Here is a 24,222-nt window from a genome sequence, read left to right as displayed (position 1 = left end):
AGCTCCTCTGCCAATGTAGCACCAGTACAATACAGACCATATGTATATGTATGTATGTGTGTATGTATATATATATATATATAGCCATGTTCCAATAAAACTTTATTTATAAAACCAAGAAAACACAAATGGCCTTCTGGCTGGCCATAGTTTATTGACCATTGTTGTAACCCAAGCTTTTTATAGGGAGTCTGGTTTACCAAAAGTGCAAAGCAGAAGCAGACTTTCTTTTCTTTTTTTAGGGCAGAGTTCAAGTCTATTGTTATGCCCTGCCCCAGACTTTTTTTGGCGGGGGAAGGATTTATATATACAGTTTGTAGAGCAAATTAGTTTCCTATTTAGCTGTTTCAAAGAAGGGTGACCCAACAGAGTGTGGAAATGATCAAACAATATCACTGATATCACATGCAAACAAGATTCTGCTGAAAATTATTCCAAAATGACTGGAACAAGCACATCAACAGAGAACTACCAGAAGTGCAGGTTTAGAAGAGGCTGTGTTACTAGGAATATTGCAGCTAATTTTAGAGGGATCTGGGCTGAAAGCAGGGAGTACCAGGGGAATGTCTATCTATGCTTCATTGACTATTCAAAGGCATTTAACTGTGTGGATAACAATAAACTGTGACTGACTCTGAAAAGAATGGGAATCCTAGAACACTTGATTGTGCTTATGTGAAACCTGTACTTGGACCAGGAGGCAGTCGTCAGAACAGAGCAGGGAAACACTGCGTGGTTCAAAACTGGGAAGAGTGTGTGCTAGGGATGTGTCCTATCTCCATACCTTTTTAATCTATATGCAGAACAGATTATCCAGGAGGCTGGGCTCTATGAAGAGAAATGTGGCTTCAGGATTGGAGGAAGACTCATCAACAATCTGCATTATGCAGATGACATAACCCTGCTTGCTGAAACTGAGGAAGACTTGAAGTACTTGTTGCAGAAGATCAAGGACTGCAGCCTCCAATACGGATTGAAGTTCAACATCAGGAAAACAGAGATTCTCACCACTGGGCCATCATGATAGATGGTGAAGAGATTGAGATTGTTAACCGCTTTAGTTTGCATGGCTCCACAATCAACACTCTTGGCACCAGCAGCCAGGAAATTAAAAGTTCAACTGCATTGGGAAAGTCTGCTGTTTCCGAGTACTGAAAAACAGTGATGTCAGTCTGGAGACTAAGGTGTGCCTGATTCAGGCCATAGTCTGTGCAATTATTTGCTACAGATCAGTGACTAGGGATAAATAGGAGAATTGATGTCTTTGAGCTTTGGTGCTGGAGAAGAGTATTGACTATATCACGTACTGCTAGGAGAACTAACAGATTTGTCCTAGAGAGGGTGAGACCAGGCTGCTCCTTAGAGGCATGGAGTCTGAAGCCTCGTCTGACATACTTTGGACACGTCGCAAGAAGGGACCAGTCCTTGGAGAGAGACATCATGCTTGAGAGGGTGGTGGGACAGTGCAGGAGAGAAAGACCCTCAATGAGCTAGATTGATTCAGTGACTAGGGTAATGGGAATAGGTGTGTCAGAGACAATGAGATTGGCACAGGACAGAGCAGGGTTTAGGGCTGTTGTACTTAGAGTCGTTATGAGTTGCAAGCTCGATGACACATAACGACAACAACAATAATTCAACTATTCATACCCATTTTGTTTTATGACTTTGATTACATTTCCTTCATTATAACCACACTCTTCTTGCTTCCGCCTTGATATTGTTTTCATTAATCCTTCTATCTTATGCTTTATTACCTTCTGAGCTTTATCTCTGGGTAAATGCTGTCCTTTGATCTCATCTAGCTGTTTGTTCCAAGGAGTTCTATCTCCCTGGTGTCCTTGTTTACCTTTATAGATCTGTCTGTTGTTTGGGGAGAGTGTAGGTCCAGGTGTGAAAGGTGCCAGGGCTGCCAGATTTCTTAAAGGCTCCCTTCTGACCTGGCACAGTGTGACTTGGATCACATTCTGTTGGTTGCCGTGAGCCACGAGGACAGAGATTGAAGGGGAAGAGAAGGAGACTCCAGCTCTCGGTGAAAGGAATGGTGTCCTACCTCCAAGCTTGGCACAGATGTGGGTAGTCATCTGTGCAGACAGACCTACACACAGTCCCAGTGTTGCTAGCGTGAGAGAATTTCCAAGTCAGAACCAACTTAACTGAACCTCTGTTGGTTTTCCAAGGCTGTGAATCATAGGTAGTCAGGAAGGGGAAGTCCTTGGAAAAAGACCTGCTGGCAAAACTGGAGGGTCAGAGAAAGAGGGGAAGATCCCAAAGGAGAGGAATTTACACAGTGACTGCAGTGATGCTTGTGAGCACGGTGGAGACCCTGAGGGTCGTGCAGGATCGGACGGGGTTTGGATCCGTTGTTCACAAGACTGCTGTGAGTTGAGATTGGCTCAGAGGACCTGACAACAGCAGAATCTCCGAATGAATGACAGGAACTAAAGTGATATTAACAAACTCCTGGGCACCTATGAAGGATGTGACAGTCGTTGCCTGCTGTCAAGGCATGCAAGTGAGTCACAGCCAGCAGAGCCTGGAGTGACTGTTTCCACGCGCCTCCACCATTAAAAAGAAAGGGCCTTTTCTTATTAATGGGATGGTTGTGGAATGCGAGAAGAGTTTGCAGTGATGGCACCCTACCAGTGCCAACTTAATGACTGTCTACTGACGTCTCTCTAAAGAATGAAACCACAGACATGTGCTGTTAGCGGGCGTCGTGAGCGGTGACTAGAGCTGGTGGCTTGTAATTTACTCTGTGCGGATGGTATTGATCAAAGCTTTCCATTATTGACAGTGTCTCCATCTGCTGTTTGCTGTTTTTAGGGGAAACCACCCTTGATGACTCAACAGCAGATGTCCCTGCTTTCCCGAGAAGGGATATTAGATGCCCTCTTTGTTCTCTTTGAAGAATGCAGCCAGCCTGCTCTGATGAAGATTAAGCACGTGAGCAACTTTGTCCAGAAGTGTAAGTGTGGGGCTGTTTTCCCCGATAACGCCTGCTAGGGAAAAACCAGAAGGATGGCGGAGCCTGAACAGATGCGTGGTTGGTGGCCATAGGGAAGAGTTTGATTCTAAAGGCAGACTCGGGAAGGAGGTCAGACTCCACCAGTTGTAGTTGGGAGAAGGGACAAGTTGGGCCTCTTGGTTGCAAACAGCAAAAACTCACCTTAACATAAAATCCCCAAACCAGACCCTTTGCTGTAGTTGACTTGGTTCCAACTCATCATGACCCCATACGACACAGCAGAACTGCCATGTAGGATTTCCAAGACTGTAATCTTTGGATGAAAGAGCCCTGCTAGTGTAGCATGTAACATAAGAGGCTGCGAACTAGAAGGTTGTTGGTTTGAATGTACTTACTGCTGCATGAGAGACAGATGGGCATTCTGCTCCTGTTAAGATTTACAGCTTCAGAAATCTGGTGAAGGTTTGCTGGATGTCAGAATCAATCAGTGGCAGTGGGTTTGGCTTTTATTTTAATCTTTATGCAAGTGGGATGTCACCTTCGTGAGGAGTGGTTAGTGGATTTGAACTACTGACCTTTTTAGTTGGAAGCCAAGAGCTTAACTGTTTGACTTAGACAAAAGAAGAGAACTCATTGGCTTATGAAATCTCTGGATGGACTAAGCTTCCGACATGGCTGATTCCAGGGATTTTAATGCTGTTGGTTTTGGCCCTGCTCCCAGGATTGACTTATCCACGACGCACAGTGCCGAGAGCCCACAATATTTACTTTTAATGGCTTTAATTTTAATTTATTTTAAAAGAATAAGAATAAATGAATATTATAATGCATAGATTGTATTAATCTTTTTTTCTAAGACAGTCATAAAAGAGAACTTCCAATACTGTTTGTCAGAGGAAGGGGACTATGAAAACAGAAGTGGTCAAGGCCTATTGTGAGCCTAGAGTGGCCCTCCCCTCCCCCTGTTTTAGCTTTGCCTGCTTTCTGGAGGTTCGGATCTGGTGGAGTGGGGTGGGCTGGGATGAGATGGAGAGCTCACTGCTGGTGCCCCCACTTTAGATTCTCTTAACTTTATCCCAGTGATTTTCAATTGGGGGTGATTTTGCCCTGCAGGGTCCTTTGGCAATGTCTGGAGCTCTTTTTTGACGGTCACACTTGGTGAAGTGATGCTTCCAGAGTGGTGCATGGCGACCAGGAATGTTGTCAGATCTCCCACTGTCCATAGGGTCATCCAGATGCTGTTGTCCATTTGATTCTGGCTCATCGTGACCTTACAGGACAGGGTAGAACTGCCCTGGATAGTTTACAGGGCTGCCGATTGTCTCCTGATGGATTCAGACCCCTTGACCTTTTCACTTAGCGGCCCAGTGCTTAATCCACACGGTCACCTGCAGGACAGAATTGTCTGGCTCAAAATGTCAGGCATGTTGAGGTTGAGGTGCCCTGCCTTACACAACCTCGCTATGTCCTTAATCACTCTGGAAGGTACTGGCTTCAGACAAAATCATTGTATGACCTCTCGTGATTCTGTTCGTTTCCTGGGCTCGGCTGGTGGCTCCTGGTCCATGTGATGAGGACAAGATTGCAGTCACCTGGGACTGAGTGTACACGACAGTTCACTTGTGAACCTGATACCCTGGCTGGAAGGCTGGTCTCAGCGGGGAATACAACACAACTGGGCCTCTTCCATGCTGTCTCAGAGGCTTTTGCTTTCCACTTTTTTGGTTTCTCTGTGTAGCTCCTGTACGTCAGGGGTCAGCAAACTATGGCCTGGGTTGCTTATTTTATAAACAGTATTCGGAGCACAGCCGTCCTCATTTGCTTACTTGCTGTTTATGGTTGCATTTGCACTACAAGTCTTGAGTGGTTGTAATAGCCTAAAATGTTCACTATCGGGCCCTTCTCCAAAGAGTTTGCTGATTCCTCATCTCTCTGACCTCTTTAGCAGAGTAGTTGGACTTGCTATGTGACAGCTAAGGGCTCCCAAAGCACAGACATGGAAGCTGCCAGGCCTTGTTATAGCTTAAGCCTAGAAGAGATAGGGAAGCTTTGGCTGGATTTTATTGTTTGAAAAGAGTCATTGTGCCAGCCCAGATTCCACATGGGAAGGAGCTATATAAGAGCATGAATTCTGGGCAGTGTGGGTCATTAGAATTCATTTTGTGTTTGATATTACGCACAGCAGACCATTGATCAGACCAGTACAACCATTTCAAAATGTGAGGTGCATGGCATTGATTACACTCTTTGGAATAAGCAACCAGTCTCACCCTCTTTTTTTCCATGTTATTTCTCCTCCATTAACAAAAACTCACTTTTCCCAGGAAGATGGATAATCTCCTCTCATGCCATATACTGCCTCTGAAAACGCTGGAGGGCCAGCTATGAGTCAGTTCTGACTTGATGTTCATAACAGCAACATTCCTAACTCTAAGAACCTGTTGGGTAAAGAATTGCATTGTTGACTCAGAGGCACGTGGTTCAAATGCACCGGCTGTTCTTTGGAAAGGAGGTGGCAGTCTCTTCCTGTGCAGTTCACAAGACCAGAAAACCCTCTGGAAGGAAGGTCAGGTGTGAGTTGGGTCTGATTCCATGGCACATGACAACAGTTCCTAATTCTCCTTATTTCTCTGTTGCTCCAAGCAAATAGACCCCAATTGTTGTTCCTCGAATGGCCACTGATAACATAATTTTTTACCTTCTTTTATCTCTGCTTAATCCCAAGGAAAATGCCTATTGGCTGTGCTTTGGGTCATCCTTTGACTGGCCACTGAGCTGGAGGATAAGGGTTGTAATTGGCCTTGTCTGAGTGCCCGCAGGAGTCAGGGTATCAGGACTGCTGGGCCCTCATGAAGTGGAGGACGTGAAGTTACCCAAAGGGGCTGGGATGCTGAGTAGATAAAGTCAGTGCGTGCTCATTATGCACACCTTCCTTGTTCTGTTTCTTTATCCGTAAAATTGGGATAACATATCTTACGGGCTCAAATGTGTCAGAAATTTTAAGAATGGCATAGGATAGGACAAGGTTCAGAGCTGTTGTTCCTAGGGTCGCTGTGAGTTGTAGGTGACTCACTGGCACCTAATAACAAACAATAGTAAGATATCTAATATGGTTATGTGAGAATGGAAGAACATATTCTGCCATATTCCAGAGCACATGGTAAAACTCACCGCCTTCAAGTCAGTTCTGACTGATGGCAGCCCTCTATCGGGTGTCCAAAGCGCTAAATGTTTATTGCAGGAGGACCATCTTCTTCCCACAGTTGGCTGGTGGATTAGAACTGCTTACCTTCTGCTTAGCAACCCAGCACATTCCGCTATATGCCACCAGGACTCCTTTAGCACATAGTAGGCCCTCCATAAGTGTTAGCTAGTAATAATGATAAACCTCAGTGACATTTAATGAGTTGTTACTGATCTTTCCATTTAAGGTGTATTTTATTATCTGACTGTTCCATATGTGTTTGGAATAAGCCCTCATCTTAAGTTTCTTAAAATTTTTAAATTTTCAAGGGAGGAGACGGAAAGCCTAGAGAAATGACACATTTACCGAGCCATGAATGGGCGCGTTTGCTGTCTTGAGCCTGCCCTGTGTTTACTTAAAAGCATCACATTTTCGGAACTCATTGAGCAGCCAGGAAGCTTGGGTTTCAGTGGATGCAGATGTTTTAAATGCAGTTCTCTTCCAGGAACTGTTCCATGCTTTTGAAATGGATTCCTGGGGAGTATAGTTGAGTGCCTGATTGAAAATGGGTGATTACATTAGGGTTATTTTTCCTTTCCTGAGATTCTGTTTTGTAACATAAACTCTGCTCTTCCACTTGGAGAAGAGTTCAACAGCTGCTACTGCCCAGGTTTCTTGAGTCTCCCCATGGGGTTGAGACTGTCTTTGGGGCTGTTGGAGGAAATGGATTAGTGTATTGCCCTTAAAATGGTGCCTGGGCGGATATGCCCTTAAGCTTGGGCTGTGGGAAGAAAGGGCCTAGCAAATAGGAACCATTAGGAACCAAATAGGAAAGGATTTTTTATTTTTAATGTTATTGTTATGTGCCATCAAGTAGCTTGCAATTCATAGTGACCCTATGTACAATAGCCTTATACTGTGCTCTATCCTGTGCCAATCTTATTGTCTCTGACACACATACCCCCATAACCCCAATCACTGAATCAGTCCATTTCATTGAGGGTCTTCCTCTCTGGTTCTGTCCCTCCACTCTCCCAAGCATGGCATCCCTCTCCAAGGACTGGTCCCTTCTTGCAACATGGCCAAAGACAAAGCCTCGGAATCCTTGCCTCCAAGGAGCAGCCTGGTTTCACCCTCTCTAGGATGAACCTGTTTGTTTTCTTAGCCATCCATACTCTTAGTTAAATCCCTAATGCCTAACATAGGGTTGCAGTCCCTAGGTGGTTCCATATGTTAATGTGCTTGGTTGCTGCCTTTAAGATTGGGGCTTCACATCTACTCAGAGGTGCCCTGGAAGAAGGGTCTCATGATTCACCTCCCTAAAAGCAGCCATTGAAAACCCTATGGAGCTCCATTCGACTTCGACACCCTTGAGGTCAAATGCGTCAAATGCAACTGGTTTAAAAGTGTCTGGTGCATAATAGGTGCTGAATATATCTTTGTGGGTCAAGTATTTGGCTAAGGGAACAAAACAAGAGGCAAGACATGTAGGACAGAAGGATAGTAGCACAGTAGGATAGAAGTTGTGTAAAAATAAACAGCAGGTGTGATACTAGAACATGCACAGAGAAAGGTAAAGGTGAGTTCTTGGCCATTTGGCAAGAGTGGCTAGGGGAACGCTAAGCTCTTTCAGCTACACTCCTGCAGGCAGTAGCTTCTGTATGTTTCCAACACTGGTGTTTGTGGGCAGAGAGAACTTTTAAGGGAGCCTTGGGGGTGCTGTAGTTCAAGCACTAGGCCGTAATGCTGACCGTTTGACTGACAGCCAGCTGGCCCCTCAGTAGGAGAAAGATGTGGCTGGCAGTCTGCCTCTGTGATGGTTGCAAGACTTAAAAGCCCTACAGGGCTGTGCTGTACAGTCTCCCGGTTTGAATGGGCTCAACAGCAGCAAGTTTGGTTTTTGTAGGAGAACTTTTCTTAAGAAGGTCCTTACCTCCTTCCCCTGACTCCCTGATCGACTCATAGATGACTCTCCAGAGGCTGTTGAACACTGAGGAGGAGCTAGCATGTCCTACCACAGAGCTCCTGGTGGATTTGATCTGCCTGCCTTTGGGGTTTTGGCAGCAGAGCTCCTTAGCCACTAGGCCACCAGAGTTCCTTTTGTTTTGAGTTTTTTAGTTGCATATCAGGGAGCTCTAGTGGCCTAGTTGCAGGAAGCTGCACTGCAGTCTTGAAGGCACATGGTTCGAAGCCACCAGTTGCTGCTCAGAAGAAGGACGGGTGTTCTCCTCCTGTGTAATTAATTGCCTCTGAAAACCCACCGGAGGAACAACATAGAGTTGTATATAAAATAAAAGGTCAATTCTCAAATGCCTATCCTCCAGAGGGACCACTGTCAATAGTTTGGTGTATGGTGTTCATTCAGCATTTTTTCTGTGCTTAATAAAATTATAAAAATTTTCAAATATACTCAAAATTGTATAATGAACCCCTATCTACTATCCAAGTAGCTCCAACAATTATTGACCTTTTCTTTGCACATTCAAACATTCTTTTGTAAGTTTACAGAAAATGGATCTTAAGTGTATTATGTTTTGCCATTAGCTTTACTTACTTTGCAATGAGTTTACCCCACTAATATTTATTAAGCATTTACTAGCAGCTAGATTTCATTTTAGATATAAAAATGAACAAACTAGATAAAAATGCCTGCCCTCAAGGCAAATGCTGGAGACTAAACACGTTTAATTTTTTAAACATGTTCTTACTGCTCTTGCCACAGTCCCATCTGTCAGTGCATTGTCCTGGAAGGGCTTGCTTGCTATGATGCTGGAAGCTCTTCTCATGATATTTCAGATGCAGTCAGGGTCCCCCATGGTGGATGAATTTCAGCAGCACTTCCAGACTAAGACAGCAAGGAAGGCCTGGGGATCGCCTTCCAAAAATCAGGCCAGTGAAAACGTACAGATCACAGCAGAATATTGTCTGACTCATTCGCGCTGGGCCCATCGTCAGGAGAAATTGATCCCTGGAGGAGGCTTCTCTGGAGGGAAGTAGAGGCCCATGGAGGGCCACCGTCAGGTGGACTGATTAGCCCGTACCTGCGTGGTCACCATGAACATTGCTGACAGTGGGATGATGCAGGATGGGGCAGGGTGGGGTGTGTGTGTGTGTGTGTTTTAGTGTATGAAGTTGATATACTGAAGTTGACATAGTGAGTTGGAGTTGATTTGACAGTAGCTGGTTATCTGATTTCTTTTATATGAATGATCTTATAGGTTTTTTTCCACTTTCCTATTGATGGACTTTTAGTGTCTGGTCATTTTTCAACTGCAAGCACTGAGTGCTCTTTATAAGCATCTTGAACATATCTTTTAAAGTATGTGTGTTGTGTTTCTCTGAAAAGTAAGCTCCTAGAAGTTAAAATGTTTACTGAGTTTTAAAGAGCTGTAGACTCAGCTGTGTTGGTTCAAATGCTTATCTGACAGGAGTGGGTTTGGATTGCATTTTTATTAAAGTGTTTTGGGTCTTTATTTTCTCCTCAGTGGTTAGTATTAGCTTTGAGCCCCTAAGTGCTAGAATTCAAAGTACACTGGGAAGAAGATTGATTTATTTTTTGTGAAAGTTTTCATAGCAGTTTAGGTTGCTACTTACCAATTTCTACAGGGTGACATTGATAACATTTTTCACAATGTATGAACATTCTCATTGTATCGATTCTAGTTACTCTGTTTCCATTAATCTAGTTTCCCTACTGCCTAACAGGTCTCATCTTTGTTTTAAAGTCATTGCTGTTTAGTCTTTTATAGATAGTTTTAAAAGGAGGTTAGGAGGGTAGGGGTAGTCTGACCTGCTCTGACTTTACAAAGTATGACAGACCAAAGCTGATTTCTGTGAGGTCGGGTGCTCCAAACCTTTTCTCTCAATTCTGCCATCAACTGTTCTTCTCACAGCACCTCACTACTTATTGGCTGGGTTCAGTAATTTGTTGTAGTAGCCAAACAGAACTCACATATGATACTTGTGATTATAGAGTTTATTAGGAAAGCAGAAGGTTCCAATTCAGGATCAAGGACACTCAGGATACAGTTTCTTCAGACGGGACAGACTCATGGCCTTGGCCTCTGTTCTGCTCTGCTCAGAAAAGTTTTACAAAGCTCTTTCAGTGCCGTTATTTTAAGTATACAGGACCCACTGAGTCCACACAAATCCACTAAGCCCAAAGGTACATGACTCTGTTTTTTAAAATTTTTTTCCTTCTCTTTCCCCTTTTTAAATTTTTTATTGTAATTTTACTGAAAGTTTACAAAAAAGTTGGATTTTCATTCATGGTTTTCCTCCCTATCCCCCAAGTTAACTATTAAAAAAAATACTCATTCATTGTTAGATATTATTAATAATGTTCTTGTATACATTTCCTCCCATTCTTTCAGAGTCTATATATTTTACTCTCTTTAAATTTTTTTCTTTTTTGATAGTCACAGACTTAAACTAAGTATCTCACCAGTTCTTAATTTGGATAAGGAAATTGAGATTTGGAAGTGTTACTCAGAATCCTGAGGCAGTGTTGTGGTAGTTTTGCCTGTAAAGCAGTTTGTCTGCTTGTATGGTTGATGCCAGGTGACCTTGGGGACAGACCCTGAATTACTAAGATGGACTGTATTGTGAGCACATTGAGGACCAAGGCCCAGTAGAGCATTAAGAGAGATTGGCCTCGTGTGTGAGCAGTGTGAAATCAGGTTCAACCCACAAAGTTGCAAGCCAGCATATTTTGGGCGTTATAATTCACAACTCAAGTGCTTGATCTGAAAGAAACTTGGAAAGGGACAGAGAAGACAGACAGGGCTTGGCACAGCATCGCTAGGACAAAAGGGATACTGCACACACTGTTCACTTTTACTTCTGCATGAAGTTCTCTGTATAGGCACAGTAGATTGTGCTTTTGCTCTGGTCGCCATGAATTCATGTGGATCCACCCACCGCTCTTGCCTGATTCCCTAAGGAATCCAGGGAAGGTGTTTTCAGGATGACTGACTGGCGTGAGAGATGTGGTCTGAGGGTGCTAAGAATCTCAGTGTGGTGTCTTGAATTCAGATGACTTCAGCTTCTCCTGTGTTGTGACGTCTGCTGTCCTTTATGATCAACAGCCGTTGGTAATGAACGAAGAGGTTAAAGCTGCATTGAAGGCATTGGCAAAACCAAGGCCCCAGGACTTGGTGGAATACCAGTGGACATGTTTCAGCTAACAGGTGCAGCCCTGGATGTGTTCACCAGTCTGTGCTAGGAAATTTGGAGGATCGCTGCTTGGCTGACTGACTGGAAGAGATCTCCATATTCCCATTCCCAAGAAAACTGATCCAAAAAAAAGTGAGATTTATCGAATAATATCATTACTATCATACACAAGCAAAATATTGTTGAAGATTGTTAGCAAATAGCTAGAAAAGCATATAGACAGAGAACTGCCAGAAGTTCAAGCAGAGTTTAGAAGTGGCACCAGGCAAAGCAACTATGAGATATCATCTCATCCCAGTAAGAATAGCAAAATTTAACAGAACAGCAAACATCAAATGCTGGTGAGGCTGAGGAGAAACTGGAATCCTTATTCACTAAATGGTGCAACCACTATGGAAGGCTGTATGGCACTTTCTCAGAAATTTGCAAATAGAAATACCATTTGACCCAGCAGTTCCACTACTGGGAATTTACCCTGAAGAAACCATAACTTCCACCCAAGCAGATACATGCACATCCATGTTTATTATTTGTTCGCAGTAGCAAAGAGCTGGAAACAACCTAAGTACCCATCAGCATATGAATGGATAGAGAAGCTCTGGTATATTCACACAGTGGAATACTATGCAGCTTTGAAAAACAAGGAACTCATGAAATAGGCAAACTGGATGACCCTGGAGGACATTATGCTGAGTGAAATATCTCAGTCACAAAAAGGAAAAATATTGTATAGGGCCACTGTTGTAAAAGAGGACTGACATTGGGGTTGAGCAAAGACAGAGAAGGAGGTGAAGAATGCTGTATACTGCATTGAAACAGATGAGGGAGAGGACTGTTTAAAAGGGATATATGATTGGGTATTATCCTCATGACAGGAGTCTAGAATGAAGGCTGCACAGTAGGGTGGACTTAGGGGGAGGGATTGCATAACAATGAAAGAGATTTTATTTTACTTTTCAAGGAGAAGAGTGAATTGAGAGGGGAGGGGTGGGCAGGGAGAAAAGTACAACAATGAATGATTAGAAACCCTAAGTCTCTGTAAACTTTTATTAAAATTAAAAAAAAAAAATTGGAGGGGAGAAAAAAAAAGAAGTGGCACCAAGGATGTCATTGCTGATGTCAAAAGGAGCCTGGCAGAAAGCAGAGAATACCTGAAGAGTGTCTGTTTATTCTTTATTGACTGAGGGATTTGACTGTGTGGATCATAACAAATTATGGCTAACACTGAGAAGAATGAGAGTCCCAGATGCAAAACCTATGCATATACCAAGAGGCTGTTGTGTGAATAGAGCAGGGGAATACTACGTGGTTTAAAGGTAAGAAAAGTGCATCAGCATTGTATCCTTTCTCCATACCTATTCAATCAGTATGTTGAACAAATTATTTGAGAAGCTGGACTCTATATAGAAGAATGTGGCATTAGGATTGGAGACTTCATCAACAACCTATGTTACGTAGATGACACAACCTTGCTTGTTGAAAGTGAGGAAGACTTAAAGCACTTGTTACAGATGATTAAAGACCACAATGTTGATTACATCTCAGTGTCCAGAAGACAGAGATGCTCACCCTTAGACAACAGACAGCATCGTGATAGATGGAGACAAGACTGAAACTGTCAACAGCTTCATCTTACTAGGATCCACAGCCTCTTGTACCAGCAGTCAGGAGCTCAGGAGATAAATTGCCTTGGTAAAGTCTGCAGCCAGGGACCACTCCATATTATTGAAGAGCAGTGATATCAGATTGAAGACTAAGGTGTGCCTGATTCAGGCCATGGTCCTTTCCATTACTTGCTGTGCATCTAAGAGCTGGGCAGTGAATACAGATGATGAAGAAGAATTGATACCTTTTGAGCTGTGAGGTTGGAGAAGAATACTGAATATCCTATGGACTTCCAAAAGAACAAACATATGTCTTGGAGAAGGTATACTAGAGTGTTCCTTGGAGGCAAAGATGACAAAACTTTGTCTCCCATACTTTGGACATATTATTAGGAGAGGGTATTCCTTGCAGAAGGACATGATTCTGGGAAAGGTAAAGGGATGGAGAAAGAGAGGAAGACCCTCAACTAGGTGGATTGACACAGTGACTTCAGTAATGGGTTCAAGTGTGTCAGAGATGATGAGGAAGGCACAGAATAGGACAGGTTTCGGGTCTGTTGTTCACAGGGTTGCTGTGAGTTATACTTGACTCCACAGCACCTAACAACAACAACATGCAGTTAAAATTTCTTAAAAAGGGGGGGGGCGTTGCTGGGCGGGGAGAGATGTGCAGCAATGAATGAATGGAAATCCAAAATCTCTGTAAATATTCATTAAAATTCTTAAAAAGAAATTATTGACTGATGGAATTTAAAAGAAAGCTATGTTGGCAAATGTTGTATGTCACTTGAATAGCATATGCATTTTACTGTTGTTTAGTATTTTAAAAATATCTCTAAGACAAGTTAGTGGATGGTGTTGCTAAAGTCTTCTATACCCTTTCTATTTGTTCTACTAATAAAGCTAATGCATATAACTTGAAGGAGAAAACAAACAAACAAAATATATATATATATATAAACGTCAAACTTAGAAAAAGAACTAAAAAGAAAAACTAACCTTTATTAAAAAAAAAAGCCTTCTTAAAAAGTACATAGGGGATAATAACAATTAAAATTTCAATCCTGTGATTTCTTCCTACCCATTCCCACCACTTTGTGTCTACTCCTTACCCCCTGGGCATAGTTCAGTCATAATTAATTTCATAAAACACCGTGTATGGGAATGATTGTATGAAACATTATGTCAGTGAAAGAAAGCGTGAAACATAATGCATCTTAAAAAAGATATATGCAATGAATAAATGACTGTACAAAAATAAAAAATTTCAGTGACAGTCGGTCCCTGTCCCCCTGAGTGAAAGTTGATGAATCTGAAGTGACTTTTCCCTTTGCTGGACCCCTCCTGTCTTATTGTCTGAGTAACTTCCTGAGTGTGACTTTGGGACGTGTGTCCTAATTCTTCTCTCAAGGCGATGAGAGTGGCTCCCAGTGCTGGGGACTCTGGTCTCCACGTGAGACTTGATCAAGAACAGCCTCTTCGACTTCAGTGTGGGATTCTCCAGGCTGTGGTGATAGTGCGTGATTCCTGCATCACTGTGGAGTGCAGCCCCTTCTAAGATGTAAAATACAGCCCTGAATTTTTGCTTAGTCACTGCTGGTACCTTCCATGCTTTTCCAAAGAATTTAAGGAGGTAAAGTTTATGTGACCCAAAATTCATGATTTCAATGTGTTAAAGGCTCCAATCTCAGTGGCACTTCTGTCGAGTTCCAGCACATGTCCATCACCCCAGAGTAAAGCCCTGTGCCCTTCAAGCTTCTTTTCCCCAGTCCCCATTCCACTCCATTCTTGCTGGCCATTAGTCCTTGTACATCTAAGGACACTAAGCCTCCCCTTAGTGCACTGAGAGGGTTAATATTCTACCAGCTTTCAAATTCACCATCTGTTTAGTCCATGTATTGCGTGCATATCTGCAGTTCAGAGATTGAATGTACAGAGAAGATCAGCCAGGGAGCTAAGGAAGAAGGAGTTACAACACTGTGTGTCCATGGGCTCTGTCAGCCCAGCGTAGGTGCCATATAACTCCTTGGACTAAAGCCTTCTGTCCCTTTTTAGAAATTTGTTGTTGTCATGTCCTGTTGAGTCAGAACCAACCTATAGCTGACCTTCCAGTGGGTTGTGAGAAGCAGTTAATTGCATGCGAGGAGATGTTCCATCCTTCTCTCTCGGAGCATCAGGCAGATTTGAACTGTGTGCCTTTGGTATTGCAGCACAGATTCTTAACACTAGGCCACCAGAGCTCCCTTAACACAGTAAATATTATGGCAAGGAAAGCATTACTGTTACTGATAGAGTCCTAGGAAACCAGAACTTGGGTGGTTGAGCACCAACTGAGAGCCCATGCAGGCAGGGTGGGATGATCTGGTGTTGCCTCCGAAATTGGCTGAGATGGGCGCTGGCTGCGTCCACCACACCAGGAGCTGGTCTGAGTGCTCAGTGACTAAATAAACACTGCCCTGCGGTGATGAGAGAGGAGACGCACCATTTGTGTCTTCCCCTTGCTTTCTGAGTCTCGGGGATTCAAATTATAGCTGCCATGGAAACTGTACTTTGGAATTTCTGGAGCCCTTAATTTTAACTTAACATGAAAAAACCCCCACTTCTGTGCTTCTTTTATAATTATTCACTATGGAACGAGAAACTGAATAAATGTCTTCTGACAGTGAGGGAAGGCACAGGAGCATTTCTCTCCTGCTCTCTTGGGCTTTTTTTTTTTCTTTCTTGGGTTTTCTTTCCCATAAAGATGCCTCTTTTGGCAGCACCTTGTTTACCAGGCGGTGCCCCTGCCCTGTCCTGCAGATTCCGATGCCGTGACCGAGCTCAAGGAGCTGCAGCCCTCTGCAAAGGACTTCGAAGTGCGGAGCCTCGTGGGCTGTGGCCACTTTGCCGACGTGCAGGTGGTCAGAGAGCGAGCCAGCGGGAACATCTATGCTATGAAAGTGATGAAGAAGAAGGCCTTGCTAGCCCAGGAGCAGGTAGGCGTCTTTGTGTATCACACCCTTAAGTTGCAGAACGTTTACTGCGGAGACGACAATCCACTGGGCTGTGCCTGGGATCGGTAGGTACGTGGGTGTCTCCCTGTGACTCTGTAGTTAATGACGGTTACCCGGGGAGCAAGCTTGCTCGTGTTCTCTCCTGTTCTTCTCCAACGAAGATTGGCCGGTTTCTGCAGGCTTGCAAGCTCCCCTTTGATGTCTGTATCATATGCCTGTAGTTGTGTCTTACTTGAGAACCAACTTGGCCTTTTAACGAATGAATTTAAGATGATCTTTTGTGACCGTCAGCTGGGGCTTCGGGGATGTGCGGTTCCGTGAGGTGAGCCAGGCGCTGTTTGCTTTCACATGCGCTTTACGTGTTTGTGTTGTGGATATCTGTATTTGATGTTAGCACAGGCCTCCAGAGAAGTGAATTTCACTTGTTTGTTATGTGGCTGGCTGGGTACTTGCTTGAGAGCAGGCAAGAAGTTCTCTTGTCAGTTGTGGGATTTTTCTTTGTTTTAAATAAGGGTGGCCTCTCTAGACACAGTGATTCGTTTACTGTGTTTCTAGAGAGACACCCATCAGCTTTGGGAGGTGGGAGAGTAATTTATTAGACAGAGACATTCAAGGGCACATGACAGGCCTGTTCATGGTTCTGGTTCCCTTGAAGACCCCCAGAAACGTTGTTGAGGATGCTTGGCCTCATTTGAGGGGGAGAATCTTGGAAAGTGGAGAAAGAATGGAGCTGTGTGAAGCGGTGCTTCCCAGTTAATGCATTCCAGAAGGGAAGAGTGATTAGCAAATCCACCAACGGTGGAGCGTGGAGAGAACTGTGAACGTCAGGGATATCGTAAGCCAGAGATGGTTAGGAAAGGGCCAAGAAGCTGAGAGAGAAAGGTTCCGGGCAGGAAAAAGCAGTGAGATCGCGTCCAGCCACGCGTGACCTGTGCATCATTCTGGAGGCTTGAGGACAGTGAGTGGTGATGTTACACTGCTTTTTCTGTTGGTTTTTTTGAGTGGCTAAGAACAAACAGATGGGAGAATGGAGAGGAATGAGGACGTGTGGCTGGTAGTAGATCAGGAGTCCTCAGAGCTAGGACCAGGCTTGATGGTTCACTCGGGGCTTCCACCTGGTTCTGCACAGTTCAGTAATTGCCATGGTAAACAGGAGGCATATATGTGTTGCGTAGCAACCAGATCTGCTACCTGTGGTATTTTGACTTGAGGAGGAAGCAAACAGGGAGCTCTGGTGGCTCAGTCCATAAGGAGTTGTGCTGTCCACCCAATAGTCACGCGTCTCCCTTGGTTCAAATCCACTGTCGCCTTTGAGGGAAAAAGCTGAGTATTGTCCTCCTGTGTGGTCTGTAGCCTCAGAAACACAGTGGAGGGTCCCAAGGAAATGGATCCAACTCCATGGCCGTGAGTTTGTGAGGGTTTTTGTAGGAAACAAATGGCTGTATCCTGCTTGAATATGGCAGCCAACCTCCCTACTCTGAATGAATGTCTGTTTCTCTGCAGACTCTGCCTTGTAATCCAGTCTCCCATATCAGAGTACTGCAGCTTTCGGGGTGGGGGAGGGCTTGGTAAAGGAACGTGCCTTCGGAGCTGTACGGGGGCTGCCTTTTTTTTTTTTGTGCATGTACTGTCAAATCAGATGTGACTGGTACAGGAGGAAATTGTCCCTCCTTCTCCGGCAGAGCATTTGGTGGATTCAAACCGTGTACCTCTGGGATTGCAGTGCAGCTTTTTGCCACTAGGCCACCAGAGCTCCCCTGGGGCTGCCATTTTTGAACAGGGCACAGCTATTGTTCCTTCACGTTAACTCAGCTCATTGAACTTGACTCATAATGAGCTGAGCCTCCCTTGGGTTTGTAATGCTGCAGATGGTCCATGTTTCTTCCTTGACTTTGAACTGCCAGAGAGGTTAACGGTGCAACTCCCTGTGGACTTAGGCTCCCAGAGCACTCTGTTTCCCTCTTGGTATCACTGTGAGCTGGTAAGTTAGAACTGACTCATAGCTGACCTTCCAGTGGGTTTTCAGAGGCAGTAAATCACACAGGAGGAGATTATTTTTCTCTCATTTGTTTCCTGCCAGGATCCAGATACCGTGGACTGTGGTGCTTATGTAGCCTTGATTTACAGGGGTAACTGCTGAACTGTTTTGAAACTCTAGAAGGACATTTAAGACTCAGAATATAGTCGTGCTCATAGCTGTGACTTGTTACAGTGAAAGGGTGCAGAGACCCCTCAGCAGAGGAAAAAGGAGCACAGCACAGAGTGAAGTTTGGGGGAACCAGGTGCAGACTTCCAAGAGCTCCCCAAGTGGAGTCAGGTGATCCTCCTGAAGTGAGTTGTGAGAACAAGTGTGAAATGTGACCACCAGAGCTCAGTAGAGTCTGGTGCGCAGAGCTCTCATTGGGGCTGGCCACATAGGCACCCCTTGCCCGGCCTTTATCCAAATTCCAGACACCAGGAAGGAAAAGTGGGTGTTGATCATGAACTGCATTGCTCAGGCACAGTTAGCTACCTTTGTCAGTTCTGGGAATAGTAGGAATATTCCTGAAGTCCAAGTGCCCAGACACCACCCAAGGACTAACCTTTCAGCAATTTGAGCTCAATGTGGAAGGGGTTGTTGGTGGGAAACCCCTAAAGCCATGTTTTGGAATTCCAGTTTGTGAAGTGGTTGAGGATCATTTAGGTTTGTGGAGGAAGGAGGCTGGCATTTCATTCTGGTCCCTGAGAACTTCCAGCTGTGTGTGTGTGTGTGTGTGTGTGTGTGTGTGTGTGTGTGTCCCAGATTGGGGGCAAAGAAGGGCAGGAAGCTGCTTGTCAAGAGTCCAAGAACGATATTGCCTATGTTGAGGAATGAAATATGAGCAATGTCATAGAAAGGAAATCGACGTGGCATTGAAAGAATTTGGAAGAGAAGAGTGGAAGATGCTAAGATTCTATCATTAGAACTGAAGAAAACCCAGCCCAACCCTTACTGCTGAGTCAAGTCCAACTAGTGATGGCCCTCCATGAGGTTTAGGACGCTAAATAGATCTTAACAGGAGCTGACTCCCTCGACTTTGTTCTGCAGAGCAACCGGTGAGGGATTCGAACCCCTCCCTTTTTGGTTAATAACCCAACATGTAATGGATGATGCCATTAGGGGGTCCTAGAACTAAGGGAAGAAGGGTATATTTACAATTATTTTGATCTTGAAAGAATCAGAAATGCATAGAAAAGTTCAAAGTTGCCAAGTCAGTGTGTCCCATTTACCTCTCAGTACTTTGAACAGGAACATTCTTCTACAGCACAGCCATCAAAATCAGGCAGTGGAGGCAAGAATGGTGAAGCTTCACTTCACATACGTTGGGCTTGTTGCTAGAAGAGGCTATTCTTTGGAAAAGGACATGATGCTGAGAAGAGTGGAGGGTCAGTGAAGGAGAGGAAGACCCTCAACCAGGTGGATTGACACAGTGACTGCCTCAGTGGACTCTAGTGTGTCAGGAAGTGTGAGGATGGCACAGGATAGGAAGAGGTTCATATCTTTTATTTATAGGGTTGCTATGAGTCGTACTCGACTCAACAGCACCTAACAACAACAACATAAAGAATGATAAATGAAGTTCAAGCTGATGGTCATTGAGTGGATTCTGACATTCAGTGACCTTGTAGGGCAGAGTAGAACGCAACCCCAGAGTTTCCAACATTGTAACCTTGGCAGGAACAGACTGCTACACCTTTCCCTGATGGAGTGGCTGGTGGGTTTGAACAGCTGACATTTTGGGTCACTTCACCATTGCACTGCTCTTAAAGTCCTCAGGCCCCATTTGGGTTTCACCAGTTGTCCTAGTAATACCCTTGACAAGACACTTAACTTTTTTTAGAGTAGTTTGGGGGTTTTAGAAAAATTGTGTGGTCTCTGACACCCAGTTCTGGGCCACTATGGCTGCCTCTCCCTGCACCCAGACACAAATGCTTGCAGCTTCCATTGTTTAGCCCCACATAATCACTACTGCATTTGAGTGAAAGGAGATGAGTACTTGAAAGACAGATGTTAAGTAAATATATAGGGCTCTGGCAGATACTGTGAGCAAACTGGACGTGTGACTGAGATTTGTGGAATGTCAGGCTAAGTGGTGACTCTTTTGAAACTAGAGACATCATTGTAGACTTACAGATAGAAGAAGGCCATGAGGACCCTCCCCACCCCTAATGGTTCGCTTGCTTTTCGTATTATAATTGTCTGAAGTATCTCTTTGCCCTTCCCAGGTTTCATTTTTTGAGGAAGAACGGAACATACTATCTCGGAGCACAAGTCCTTGGATTCCCCAATTGCAGTACGCCTTTCAGGACAAAAATAACCTTTATCTGGTAAGCCTGGCTAGTCTCCTTTTCTGCAATTAGTCTAATGATGACTTACTGAGATATCACATGGTTCTTGTCTATTTGGTCCATGACACTGTACTTCAATTCACTTGTTTTCATGACTTTCAGATGTCTCCCTGTTGCCTTGTTCTGAAGAATAAGGCTGCTCAGTTAGAAACAGCTCAGATACTGTGATTGTGGCTTCAAGGGCAATAATGAGAAGTTAGTTATTTGAGAATCTAGTCTGTTACTGCCTTTAGTAGAATGTTGCCTTAATTTTAAAACTTGAAATAATAATGCATGCATGCATGTGATAAACATTGCATATGTTTAGAAACCTAAAATAAAAGGACAGTCCTCAGGTTTCCTTCTAATCAATCACTTTCCCTAGAGAAGGAAATGTCAGGGAGGTACGTTCTTTCTGTCCTTTCATTATCCCAAACAGAACATGTGTGTTATTTTTTAAAATATAAACACTTTATTGGAGTGGGGGAAAGGAAAGAAAGTGTGGAATGAATGGATAATCAGATCCTGTGTGTATCATAGTAAACTTTATGGAACAAAAATATGCATGATGGGTTGACTGTGAAAAAAAACAAAAAACACAAAACCCACCACCACAAACCAAACAGCTAACCCCACACAAAATATTTTTTTTAACTTACACACAAATCACAATGAAAAATGTTAAAAAACCCCTATGTTGAGAAAGTCCAAGCAAATACAAATTCAGCCATTTCTATGCATTCATTTTAGTGACAGCGATTACATTCTCTCTGTTGTGCATTCTCATTCTCTGTTTCTGAGCTGTTCCTCCACCATCAACAAACTCACTGGCCTTGAGGTTCCTTTCTAATCTCTCCCGTTGCCCTTCTGCAGCACAGAGTTTTGAAGGGTCTTGGCAGCGGGATGACTGGCTGCAGTGTGTGGAGGACCTGGGGAGGGGATGAGGCAGATGGCAGGGAGAGCCTGCAGGAGGGTACGGTAGCTGGAACTCACATGCCAGCAGCTAGACTGGAGCATAGAGGCAGCTTTGGGAGACACAGAGGAGGTGGGATTCTACTCTTTCTTTCCATTGGTTTAAAATGTATCTTCACTTGAACTGCATTTATGTTACTAATTGATCTTTAACTTCCAAGAGAGCTTATTGTGGTAGGTAAGTTTCTTTAATGTTCAGAGATTTGGTGAGCTGTAAGTGGCCCAGTGAAGTCCTTTCCAATACCAACATAGATCTACAATCCCTTTACCTTGCAGTAGGAAGAGCTAATGTGAAATGTGTCAGGCTGTTAACCTAAAAGCCGGTAGTTAAAATCCACCAGTCACTCCATCAGAGAAAGATGGTCAGTCTTCCCCCGTCAAGATTTACAGCTTCAGGAACCCGATGCAAGTTGCTCTAAGTTCAAACTGCTGGCAGTGAGTTTTGCCTTTGGAACCTGCTTTTTGACAACCAGCCATACTGAGATATGTGGAGATTTAACCACCCTCGAGATCAATTTTGGTAGAGGCAATGGTTACAAATTTTGAGTGTGTTCTATATTAAGACTCTAAGTAGAAGACTTGGGATGCAGTGACACGTGACAACCCCCCACTCAGTTGCTTCAGAGCCACTTTTGTTTGTCCGCATAATGACCATTAAGGATAATATGATCAGAAGGGCTGGGAAAGATAGAACTTGGGGTTTACGTTCACATTGACTGGAGCTGTCAGTTTGTTTATTCTCTTGTTGCATCAGCTTCTAAGCACATCTTAGTAGAGTAATTAGTACCTGGACATTTTGAGAATTCCAGACACATCGATGTCACTGCTCTTCTCACCACATTTGCCAAGCAGTCATGTGGGCTTTACAGCTGCTATTGACTTCTGCTCAGACATGCCTTGTGGACTGGGAATGTGTACTGGTTCAGGAGACATATTGCGTTGGAAAGTCTGCATTCAGGGACCGCTCCAAAGTATTGATGAGCAATGATACCAGTTTGAGGACTAAGGTGCATCTGATTTTAGGCCATGAAAAGAATTGATGACTTGGAGCTGTAATGTTGGAGAAGAGCACTGAACATCTAATGGACGGCCCAAAGAACAAATATGTCTTAGAGAAAATACAGCCAGAGTGGTCCTTGGTGGCAGAGACAATAAGGCTTTGTCTCATGTACTTTGAGCATGTTGCTAGGAGAGGCTATTCCTTTGAGAGGGATATGATGCTGGGAAGGGTGGGGGATCGGCCAAGCAGAAGACCCTCAACAAGGTGGATTGACACAGTGACTGCCACAATGGGCTCTGGTGTGTCAGGAAGTGTGAGGATGGCACAAGATAGGACAGGGTTCAGATCTGTTGTTCATAAGGTCACTGTAGGTCATACTCGGATTCGACAGCATCTGACACCATTACCACCAGTTGAGCTGGCTGTGAGAATCCCCTGCTGCAAGGGACTTCTTTTTTGTGGACTTGTTAGCCGTGGGGCCTCCCTCTGGTCCTTGATTTCAGTACCAGCATCCTTAATTCACAACTGTCTTTGTTTTTGCACCTACCATTTTGTAAGAGGGAAAAGCTTAAAATAGCCATTTCTTGGATTTCTGGTTGCCTCAGCACATTAGTACCTGGGCGCTGTGACACCTTTACACCTCTCTTTGGTAGCTCAGTTGGGTGTTGCTGATGGGATTTTGTAATTATTTCCTTGTTTGCCTTCTCTTCACAAGTACCCTGGTGCTGTGGAATAAAATGCTCACTAAGGGAATAGTTTTCATATAAATATCCAATTTAATACAGGAATTAAGCTCTAATTACGAGTCTACCATCTCTTGTCTCCAGTTCTATAGCACCCACGGCTCTGGCAAACCTTGAATTCTTTTGTTACTTACTTGGGAGTAAAAACCTAACTTGAAACTATAGTTTGTAGCAAAACCTGACCCAGACTACCTCCATTTATTCCCTTTAGTGCAAATATTCATACATTTTGCTGCAAAAGTAAGAGTGCATTTGATTATAGGGTGATGCACCAGACCTCCTTGGGAGTGTTTGTTACCTAGTCTGTTACATATGCACCATGTTCCCTTTCTAAATCTGGGAATTTCTGATCCCAGAAACGCATCCTGCAGCAAGATCTTAGCTCTGTATTGGCACTGCAAAGAATGGAGTATTATTGTACTTATTGTAACAATGTATTCATGCATGTTAGAGACAATGAGGATGGCCTGGGATAAGGGCAGGGCTCTGCTCTGTTTTTGTTCATAGAGTCGTTGCCTGGTTACACCTAACAACATCCCTAACAATTGACCACTCATAGCTTGCTCAACCTTTGCAATTTAGAGACAGTTAGTTACCTACAGCAAGTAAGCTCTCTTCTAAGGCGAGCTCTGGTGGACTAGTGCCAAGAAGTTGTGCTGTAATCCTGAAGGCATGCAGTTCGAATCCACCAGATGCCCTGTTGGAGAAGAATTGACAATCAAGAAAAAGATAAAAAAAAAAGAAGAAGAGAGATAGAAAAAAATATAAACTCTTCTAAATTCAAGGTCAATTAGGAATGCAAATGCATTTCAAGTGAAGAAACATTTTAAGTAGGTGGGGAGAAAAAAGGTAGAATCCTACCTCCTCTGTCTCTCTCAAAGCTGCTTCTCCTCTCCAGTCCAGCTGCTGGCATGTGAGTCCCGGCCACCATTCTCTCTTGCCTGCTTTGTTGCAACCTTCCCCTGCGGGCTCTCCCTGCCGTCTGTCTTGTCCCCTACCCAGGTCTTCCAAACACTACAGTCAGAGTCAAGATCCTTGAAGACTTCCTGCTGTAGAAGGACAACTCAAAAGATTAGATGGAAACCTGAGGGGGCCGTGAGTGTGTTGATGGTGGAGAGACCCTCCAGTATGGAGAATGAGAATGACTACATGACTGGCACTAAGCTGAATGTGTAGAATTGGTCCCATTGAGGTACCTGTTTCACTCTCTATTTCCTAAACAACACAATTTTTTTA

The 24,222-nt window shown here is 43.9% G+C and overlaps 1 protein-coding gene across 2 annotated transcripts in view; it reads left to right on the top strand.

Moving 5' to 3' along the window:
- CIT (citron (rho-interacting, serine/threonine kinase 21)) overlaps positions 1–24,222 on the top strand; it is a 217,117-nt gene that overhangs the window by 6,322 nt on the left and 186,573 nt on the right. For both annotated transcript variants that reach the window (XM_006890418.1, XM_006890417.1), the window contains exons 2-4: positions 2,827–2,968; positions 15,731–15,906; positions 20,170–20,271. In XM_006890418.1, the coding sequence (XP_006890480.1) occupies positions 2,827–2,968; positions 15,731–15,906; positions 20,170–20,271 (420 nt within the window). The remainder of the gene's footprint in view (positions 1–2,826; positions 2,969–15,730; positions 15,907–20,169; positions 20,272–24,222) is intronic.

This window comes from Elephantulus edwardii, unplaced genomic scaffold (assembly GCF_000299155.1).
Source record: "Elephantulus edwardii isolate Elephantulus edwardi_28Jun2011 unplaced genomic scaffold, EleEdw1.0 scaffold00089, whole genome shotgun sequence".
Taxonomy (NCBI): domain Eukaryota; kingdom Metazoa; phylum Chordata; class Mammalia; order Macroscelidea; family Macroscelididae; genus Elephantulus; species Elephantulus edwardii.
The sequence above is the reverse complement of the archived record's forward strand: the minus strand, read 5'-3'. Positions and strand labels throughout refer to the sequence as shown.